Below are 10,661 nucleotides of genomic sequence, written 5' to 3' on the forward strand. Positions count from 1 at the left end.
TTAAAAAATTGAATTGCCTGAAGTGATGGGAGGCTTAGGGCAGGGTGTGTACAAGAATGATTTCATGCAAATAAATTCCTAAAATTCTAGCATGTAGATAAATATTTAAGTGCCCTCAGAAAGTTGGTGGTTTGGGGTTTTTTTGGTTTTTTTGTACAGGTGTTTTAGCAGGAGAACAAAACACAAGGCTCAGGCAGCCAAGCCTAAGATAATACTCATTTTCCAGGGCAATTTTAAATGTACATTGTATTACTGACCTCGCATACCAGAGATTTAGATTAATCCTTAGTGCTTGAATACATCCCCCCAAAATAACTTTCCCAATATGCAATTTTCCTTTGAAGGAAAGTGTTTCAGAGATATAATTAGCTCCAGCTGCAGACTCCAAATCTCTGCCTGGCACCCTTCCCAATAAAACACACCTTCAACCAGTGTGACATTGGGACAGCTACACTGAATCTGCTACATGCAACTGGGGTATTTCACAGCCAATGAGGATGTAAGTACACATGCATAAGTGAGGGAAAAATATGTTTTCATCAGGAATAATAATGCTGCAGAACACACAGCATCTTGGGCTGAGTAAAACAAATGACAAGTTCATAAGAAATATATTCTTCTAATTGAGTTTAAGGCACTAAATAACTGCTGTCTTCTAACAGAGAATCAGATTCATGGTGGGTATCTCTACATTAATTAGGAATAAGACTGTCACATGGATTTTAATGAAATAAAGTTATGTCTGTGGCTTCTCTAGGATATTAAAGTCAATTTATCTGAGGAAGACAAGTAATGGCTGGCTTCCTCTTTTTGCAGGAATCGGAGCAGTTCATGGAGGAAGGCAGCAGGAGTTAGCTCTGTCTGAACAAACTCTTATCTCTTAAAGTACAAATTCTGAAAGCCTCGACTGCCAAGATGGAATTGCAGAAACCCATCAGACCAACAGAACACAACACAAATTACTGCCATCATGCTAGAGCACAGTGTGCCTCATGGCTGTAAGCCTAAGGTACAGATAGCACTGAAACAAAATGCTCAGCAAAAAACATTTTTCTCAGATACAAGCTCCCAAACATATTTACCTTAATGCATTTGGCCATATGGAAACTTACTTACCAGCATCACTTGGAACAATGCTTCACATCCTGGGTTGCTAAACACCACACTAAGAATGCAAAACCAAATCGGAGGCTTTTAGCTATCCTAGTCCAAAACTAAGACTGCCAAGCCCCACCTAGCACCTAAGAAAGCAAACATCCAACATGGATGTCACCGGACATGACACCCCTCACTTACACTGAGCAGTTCTGCTACTACAGCAACCAGTAAGCTACAAGAGCCAACGGTTTCCATTTCTTTTCACCTGTGGGGCCTCATGGGACCAATCCCCATGAAAAACCACAGAAGAGCATACTGGTGTCACCTTAACCCCCCAGGTCTTATTTAGTGTTTCAGTGATGAAGGCACTCATTTCACACCGATTAATTAAAAATTCAGATCCCCTCCTGTATGATAAGAAGCATAAATCTACAAATTAAAGCTTTTATTTAAAATAATCAAATTTTGAATGACAAAGTTTCTCTTTTAAGGCTGGCAATGGCAGACACCTCAGCCCTTCACCACTATCCAGTGTCTCCTTGACCTCCCCAGCCCCACATCTCCTAGGTAAAGCAGACAGGACCTGTTTACTGACACACATTCTCTGCACAGCCTTTCAAACACAAAAGTTTCTCTTTTTCCACATTTACACCACCAGTTTCAGCACAGATGATGAATTTCAATTCTTCAGTCACTACAGAGCAGAGATGTTTCACAGTATGGGCTGGCATACCCTGTGTAGCGTTTTCAGCAGCATTGTGAGCTTGTGTTTGGAAGCACAGCTGCAGGTCACTCTGATTAGTTCGGTGTAACAAGGGCTCTAACAAGGCAAAGGTAACAGCTAGTGTTTTGATACAAAAAGGATTTTAATTCAGTCCAAGTGTTTTCTGTACAACAGAAAGGTTTTTATACAAAAAAAGGAAGCGTTACTTCAGTTGCAAGAACACACACAAAGAAATTTACGAACCCTAGTGCTTCAGATAGCCATGAAATTTTTTTAAAAAACAACCATGTGAAGTATTGTTATAGATGTTATAATCCTGGTTTGGATCCGTCTCCACCATGTACAATTCTCCTGCATGGACATCCTCAAAGTCAGCACTGAAGTTGCTAGGGTTAAACCGAACCCATAGAGTATACCTGCAGTCAGTCGTACGCATGGAATAACCCATGATTCTGATGTCCTTCAGCCTCGGCTTGTCAGAGTTCCACTGAGGAGTGTCTGCAGGCCGGGGATATTGGCTGAAAGCAACAGGTTCTTCATTAAAACACACATCACACCTGTCCTTCTCTTCCTCCACCTGCTCTTCAGAGGCATTAAAATACCGGACGATGCTTGCCCCCTCAGTGCACAGCGCAATGTGAAACGAAGTCTCTGGGCACACAGGAGGAACTTGCAGGCCAGCAAGTTCAGCAAGCGTTGAAAACAGAGACACAAGCTCAACCACTTTCTTCCTTTGCCCTAGAAGAAACATCAAAATGCAAGTTACAGCACATAATGGTTTGACACGACACTGGTAGAACATTTTAGAAACTTATTCTGATAATTAAGTTGGTCTTTTATTACAAGTGCTTTGTACTGGATTTGTGGGGTAACAAAATCAAGGCAATTAAGGTGTGGCGGTTAGCTCTGAAGATGCTAGTCTATGCACTTATGATGTATTTTTAAACAGAAAATTTTTGCACTTATGTTTCTCAAATGTGCAGCCTTCAAGACAGTAATATTCATTACTATGAAAAAGAGCTCTTCAGAAAGACAAAGCAAATTCCAGTATCAATAGCTTAACAGGAGAATGCCTCCATCAAAGCCATTTCCAATGCCATTATTTTACGTACAGATGCTACACAGAGAATGTTTACTAATCACTGCTGGAAATATAGCAGCCACCACTACAAAAGTAGGTCAAGTATGCTTTTAGGCACCTACATCACACAGAAATAAATCACCTGCTGTGTTAATGCAGACATCTAGCTGTTTCCACTAAAGCAAATGTAACCAGAGCAAAAGTTTGTGTCCAAGGATTCCCTTCACCATCTTGTTCCTCCTCAGCACAAGAAGCACAGTCAATGACACTGACTCAAGCTGCCTGTAAGCAAAGTACGCTTCTCCTTTACATATATCCACTGCAAACAAGAAATAAATGCTGGAAATTTACCTTGAGGTGCCAAGTCTAAAACATGGCTAAAAGGGTCAAGGTAGGGAAACACCCTCTCTCCTTGTCTAACAGAGGAAGTTGTCATTCCTGGTACGTAAAACATCAGCGGCACACGGGTCGCAACATCAAAATTGCTGTATTTTGCCCATTCACCATGTTCGCCCAGGGACCACCCTAGACGACAAAAAACACAATTCAGAGCAGACACTGGGTTGTAATTTAGTAGTAATTTCTCTTTCACTGTAAATTGACTCTGGCTGTTGAGGCCACCGGTCTGTTATCAAGGTGATATTAAAAGGCAAATAACAATCTATATTTAAATATAACAAGATTTTTCTCTAATGTGAAAGTTATTTCAACAGCCACCTACATCTTGCAACTTGATACCCTTTTATTAAGGAAGTACTTACACCTTTCCTTATTTACCCTACTCCAGATTATAATTAGTAAATCAGCATTAAAACACCAGAAAGGAGGAACTGGGGTCTGTCACAGTGACTGCAAGTGTCTCAAGATCAATTTCACAGAGCACTCATTTAAGCTCTGGGCCTCCGCCAGCTCTCCAATACTCCTGTTAACGCTGTAACTGAACATCCCTTGGAGCCCAGGCTGCTATCTATGCCAGACTGACACATCAGGATGTTACCCCTGAGGAAGCAACAGAGATCAAATCTCTTTAGCTCTCCTCTTCCTCTTGGAAGAGATGCCAACATGACTTCCTTCCAGGCAGATTTATTGCCAACTTCACTTTGGGGGAAGACAAAGGAGCTCTGACAATTATGTTAACACATGATATTTTTCTTTTATCACTTTGCTAGCCATGGTACTGGAAACATCAGCTGTTTACAGTTAAGCACAGCAATGAAAAGAGGAATTCAGTTTACAACAGAAAGTCCAGGTTAAAGTGGTAACATCCAGAAGGAACATCCAGAGTCACTTTAGCACCAGAGGTATTAATCCCACTGCTCTATAACTCATCAGGGCTTGTTTATACACAACAGTCACACAAGTCAACCCAAATTAACTAAATATGTGACTTTAAATTGATTTAGTTAAGCCGTATCCTAACTGTTTTAAGTCAGCTAAGCCAGCTCCCAATTAGAGGGATCACAGGAGGGTTATTTTAATGAATATTAGAGTATCAAAACAAACATTAAATGCCTGAGGCATTTGTCTCATGATTCAAATTCAGTTTTTTGCCACCAGGATCCAGAGTGTGCAAAACCTCAGTTCTGAGGGGGGAGCCATATTGCTATCAGTTTATATGCTCTGCAAGAAAACACACTCCACCAGTTAATGAGAAAGCCTGTCACCCACTGTACCAGCTGGCTCTCTACAATTTGTAAGGGGGGGAGGAGCGATTGCTGTCCTTTCACAGCACTGTTCCCAGCAGGAGCCGTTCCTCGTTCCTCAGGTGGGAGGTGGGAACAGAGCAAGCTCAGCCCAGTGTCCTGGCAGACAGTCTCATCACTCACTAGCAAACCCTCAACCTGTAAAGAGAGGTGCCTGCAGGGGACAGAACTGTGCAGCCACAGAAGCCTGTGTCAGTCCATTAATTAGAGAGAGACAAGCCAGATAACAAAGTGTGGTAGCTCTGCTGTACATTATATAAAACCATATTTGATTAATATGCCAGCACTGAGTTGCACAATTAAGTTTTTAACAGTGAGCTGGAGAAAGACTTAAATGCTTACCATGATCAGCAGTAAAAACTATTATTGTGTCATTTGAGAGCCCTACATCATCCAAAGCATTCAAGAGCAGGCCAACTTGCATATCCAGGTAAGAAACTGCTGCATAATAGCTCTGACGAATCTGCCGCTGCAAGTTGAGAAAAAAGGGGAGAGGGGGAAAAGTTAGCTTTTCCCTAGACACACACACACAGGAGGAACCAGTGGCTGTGTAAGTAAAGGAACTAAAGGATTTTACTTGTAAACTTTTATTTTTTTTAAGTGTCTGCAACATGATTAATGTCCCAGAAAAGGTAAACAGGGAGGGGGTAGTTAGAAAATTCTATCTCCCAGAAGTTCTTTCAAACAAAATGTTGCAAACCGATCTGTTCTGCTTCTCTCAGGGTCCAGCCAGTGCACATTATTTTGGTATAAGCACTGGAAAATCAAGGGAAATCTTGCAAAAGAAGATACGCCGAGCGGTGGCTTGAACCAGATAAAGATTCAGATAATGAAAATAAACGGAACAATGGTAGCTGCTACATACATTCCCTTATACACAAACCAGGAGAACATACTACTAACACTATTTGATGGCTGACCTCTTCCTCCCCACCCCTGCTACCCTGACTGCAGTTACAGCAAAGGTTTGCCTACAAAGCAAGAGGTGACAGTGTGCAAGGCAGGGAAGTCATAGTATTTGCAAACTGTCAGTTGCTGAATACCTGGGGACATCTAAGAGCAGCAGACTGCTCCCCTGCATTTGAACAAGTTAAGGCAGTTTGACTTCAGTGCACTCCAGCTTACCTGGAAGTCATCGGGAAGCGGTCCATACGGGAAACTAACATTTAATGCTTTCACATCATCCCTCTGTCTGATATCTGTCCAGGGGTTGTACGCCACAGATGGGAGTTTCGCAGGCACCCAGGGATCTGGGGCTAACGTGATATTTTCCAAGGGGTACAACTTGAGAAATTCCTTTACAACACAAACACACATAAAGATTGCCTTCACTGTTGCAAACTTTGTGTTGTAAAGCAGCATCTGTTCCCCCTTCCAGCAACAATTTCCCCTTGCATGACCCTTTAATATCCTTACAGTTTACAAGGCTTCACTCTCCTTCCCCTAGAGTGTACAAGGCAGCAATACTATGCTAGTCAGCCCCAACCAATTCCTGAAAAATACTGAGTTAGTAAGCACCTACAACCAGCCTCCTTTATCTCAAAGCAACACCAAAATAAAAGGTCCTCTGAAATGAGTAGGAGTTTTGCCACCAACTCAAACAGGGAATGGAGTACAAGATCTTGTAAGGCCTCATTATGTCACACTCCACCAAGCTGACCACTATCTCCATGCAATAGCCGTCACTATTATGGTGGTAGAAGCCTGGCTTTAGGCTGAGTGGTCACAACTCATTAAACATTTCAAAATGTAACACAGGCAACTGCTGAAATTACACAAAACCAAGGCTGGTTTTCATCTTGCTTTCCACAAACAATAGCAATAAGGCATTTGTGGAAACAGCTCTGAAAAGCAAAAGCAACCCTTGTCTAACCTGCTTTCCCTGCAGGTTCCAGTTTCCTCACCTGCGGATACCTCAGTGGGATATGTGGCTTGTGGTAACCGACAGCCAGGAAGAATTTTTGCTTGTTGGTTTTCATAACATTCAGTAAGCGTATGGCCTCTTCAGTGCTCTGAATATCAGGCAGAGTACCACTGGGCATTTCTGTCACATCCACTGGGCACACCAAGTTAGCGTAAAGTTTTCCATCCTTTCCCCTACAAGTCTTAAAAAAAAAAAAAAAAAAAAAACTTAGTTAACTTACTTAACTTCTGTAAAAGCAAAGAAATCCTCTGTTCCATGACTTTCAAACCATTTTGTTTCTCAATCCGTCTACCAAGAAAAGACTGCAGATTGGATATGAAAAAAATTTTCACAATTTCTATGAACACTAAAGGTGCCGAGTACATTGATGACTGAGCAGACAGCTTCAGAAGTTGAAGAATGCAACTTCCATGTCTATGGCAAAACAGAATCGTCTCTAAAGCTGCCTGGAAGCTACTGACTTAGCTTCTGAGCAAATGCCAGCAGTGGCTGATGTTTAATCAGGGAAGAAAGACAGATCAGACTAAATGGCTGCCAGGAAAAGGTGGCCTCAGCAGGGTGTTTGGGAGAGCTGCTAAATGAACATAAAGAAGAGTAAGTCACGGATACAAATACTGTTGTTGCTAAAACCAGTCTTTTCAGCAGCAAACACAAGCACAAAGCATAGCCCAGGTTGGCTGTAGCCTCATGACTGGAGCTGCTAGCTTTGCAGTGTAGAGATTCCAGCACATAATGCTATTGCAATCTTTGCATAAACATAAAACAGATTCTTAAGAGTAACAAACATTCTAGAAAACTGAATCAGATGATAAAGATTCGGATTAAAGATTATTTTATTTATGACCTCCACCTACTCAGCCTTTAGCTCTTTATTGAATTAAGTTCATCAAGCCTATTGACAATGTTTTGTGACTTACTAAGCAGAGCAAGATTACTGTGGAAATTGATAACTGCACTTTTCAGATAAAAGAATTCATGACCTAGACACAAGATCACTCTTTCTTGCAAGGACTTGTCTATCTCAGTAACTTAAGTTTCCAAATACTAATTTAGAAATACTTAAAGTATCTGCAGATGGGCACATGAATTCAGATGACACACAACTGAAGAGACTGACCTTCTTTTGGAAGACAGAGAGTATGAAGCCAACTAGTTCTTTCCCTGCACAAGGTTGCAGTCTCAAAAGCCACAGAATATAGCCTGTGCTTGACACAAAAAAATTGGTCATATCCTAAAACCCCTTCTATGTCAGGGTCCCACAAATCACCCTTACCTTATCATTTTCATACTTTTCAGTTAAAGGATGAAAGGGTGGAATGGACCAACTGTACGGATAGTCATCACTGTAATTGGATGAAACTCCTGAAAAAGGTAAAGACATCAGAAATGCTTTGATAGTTCATGGAACCAGGAAGAGCTCAAACACAAGGATAATTTCTTCTCAGTTGGTTGATTTTTTAAAGATATGTTAAATGAAGAAACATTTCAAATTATCTGTGACAACTGAGAAAAAGAAAAAGAAATAAAAGTCAAAAAGTTTAAGACAGACATTTTTCCCAAAAATACACCTTTTACTGGTGAAGGAGACTCAAGTCTCTTGAAGAACCTTACTTCAAGGAACAGCAAGAAAAAAACCCACCAAAAAAACAGGATTAATAACAGTCTTCATCTACATCCTTAATTAACTTTACTATAAACTGAAAGTTCATATATCCACACCAGTTTAGTCTGGGGTAAAGAATTACCAAAAAGAGGGTCATCATTACAGTATTTCAACTCAGTGGTGTTATTGCTTTTTAACTAGTGAACTAATTTCCTATTTAACTGGTAGTATTAATCAAACATTCTGTATCTCTTGATGCAGACAGACAGCCTATTATGAAACATGAAACATGTATACGCAGAACTAAGACAATGAAGCTGTTCAGCAATTTCATCTTCAGCAGACACCTAACTTCTAGACATATTTTTAGAATGTTAGACATTTATTCCCACAATCCCTAGACAAGATGTGAAAATATTCATTAGATAAGAGTCATCTAATATATTCATCTCTAATGCCTTAAGATGTAAAATTAAGATTTAAAGACAACCTACAACCATTGTACAATATGGCTCATGATTATGATTTAGATTGTCAATACAGACAAGAATTGCACAGTTGATACTTATATGTAAAGTCTGTTTGTGAGAATATACATGTTAAGCAGGTGTATGTTAAGTAAATGACAATTCAGACCAACCAGGATGAAAAACTTTCCCCACAGATAGGGTCACGTAGCCATTCTCCTTGAAATACTGGGGCATCGTGGAATAGTTTCCTGCATGTACTCTCCAGTAGGAGTAGAAATCGTACAGTCGGGTAGTATCAGGCCTGCGTCCAGTAAGAAACGACACTCTGCTGGGAGCACACACAGCTTGCTGAGGAGAGAGCCAGACAAAAAGAGAATCAATTCAGAACAAAAAGCAAAACACATGTACAAACTGACTTAGGTGTAGCTGGGCAAAACATCCAAAGGGTCACAAACTGCAGCGAAGTGTTTCCTACCACTTCAAACTGGAATGAGCAGCATTCTTATTAAGAACATCATTTCCCAACTACAAGCTTTTAGCAAGATACACGTTTACCTCTCTATAATTTTTCCTCAAATAACCGCTTCCTAAGCACAAAAAGCTTTGGTTATGCAACTAGTAGCACAAAAAAAAGTCAGGTTGCATTAAAGACAGTGATTAAATCTAGTAGCTCACCCTCCACAGAATTAAGCAGAAGTGCCAGATGGACTGTTCTGACAAACCCAAAGTCTAGTCAATCTGGTCTGTCTTAAGAATAATGAAAAGGATAAACATATGGAAAGCCCAGGTTACAGTCCAAAGGCCTCACCAATTCTGGTTCAGACTGGCAAGAGCCAAGAGTTATTGCTTTAAAGTCCTAATGCCTAGATAGAATTAGACTCAAACTTCTCATTTCTCAGCAGAGAGAAACGTGGGAATGTATGCATCCTATACAAAGTATTCAACTAAAGAACAATTAGTGAGATTTTGAGTCCTGTATTTAAGAGTGATATTTAATACACAAGCCACCCCTCCACAGAAGTCTATATATCTCCTCAAAATTAAAAAAAAATTAAAAAAACTTTTATAAAGAGTAGAAAAAAATAATTCTAATTTAGTAAAACTGCACCTTTAAGCAGCATTTTGCTGCTGCCTGAAGATATCTGAATGACATTATGCTCATCCAAGGGCTACACACTTACCATCATTCAAACGCCCTGTTTTCATTCTGCTCACCCTAGTAGAGATAGGTTCCTACAGTACAGTTCAGCCCAACCATTTATTTTCTACTGGAAACAGTTAAGGTTAATAAATACTTGTTTTTTCCAATGGTCTGCCTAACACCTACTGCAATAAACCAGTGATTATTTCGCATAACGAAAACACATTTTCTAAAGTTCTTTATCTCACCTGTGCATACGCATTGCTGAACACAACACTGCGAGAAGCAAGCTGATCAATGTTTGGAGATTTCACAAGCTTGTCTCCATAACAGCCCAAAACTGGACGCAGATCATCCACAACTATGAACAGGACATTCATGCCATCTATGAAAAAACAGAATGAGGAATAGGTTAACCGGAGCTCCAGTAAGCAGAGGCAACTTTATGCAGATTTCTTCATCAGTTTTTAACCCTGAAGTATACTTAAGAGAAAAAAAATCAGCACAAACATCTAATATATTTGTAAGGAAATGTCAATATCAGGATTCATTCCTTCAATACGCAGGAGCTGCCACTTGGCCCAGACAGAACTCTGGGGGTTTCTCTTCCCTTCCTGGTTCATCGCTTCCTCCCACGGCCCGTTCCTGGGTACACAAGGGCGGCAGGAAACGAGAGAGATTTTATAGTTCTGCCTGCTACTGAGTTCTGCACCCTGCGAGCTCTGAGAGGGGCGTTAAGCCACAGGGAAAACTCACGCGCTGGTTCCAACAGAGAAAACTTTTTTTTTTTTATACACAAATGTTTTTAAAAGGCCTTCTTAAGGTGGCCAGCTACACGATGGCTCAAACAGTTCAAACTGCTGAAAGCGTCTGAAGCCTTTCAAGCGCCAGACGCAGCTTCCCCAGAGCCTCGCAGC

At 40.6% G+C, this 10,661-nt stretch overlaps 1 protein-coding gene across 1 annotated transcript; it reads right to left on the minus strand.

The window, feature by feature from the left end:
• Positions 1-1,952: 1,952 nt before the first annotated feature.
• IDS (iduronate 2-sulfatase) lies at positions 1,953-10,125 on the minus strand. The gene is made up of 8 exons (XM_010083524.1): positions 9,993-10,125; positions 8,774-8,951; positions 7,804-7,892; positions 6,511-6,711; positions 5,732-5,902; positions 4,949-5,075; positions 3,255-3,428; positions 1,953-2,560 (listed from the first exon to the last, which is right to left on the minus strand). The coding sequence occupies exons 1-8, from the start codon at positions 10,122-10,124 to the stop codon at positions 2,067-2,069; spliced, it is 1,566 nt and encodes a 521-aa protein (XP_010081826.1). The 5' UTR covers position 10,125; the 3' UTR covers positions 1,953-2,066.
• Between the last annotated feature and the right edge of the window lie 536 nt (positions 10,126-10,661).

This window comes from Pterocles gutturalis, unplaced genomic scaffold (assembly GCF_000699245.1).
Source record: "Pterocles gutturalis isolate BGI_N339 unplaced genomic scaffold, ASM69924v1 scaffold49895, whole genome shotgun sequence".
Lineage (NCBI taxonomy): Eukaryota > Metazoa > Chordata > Aves > Pterocliformes > Pteroclidae > Pterocles > Pterocles gutturalis.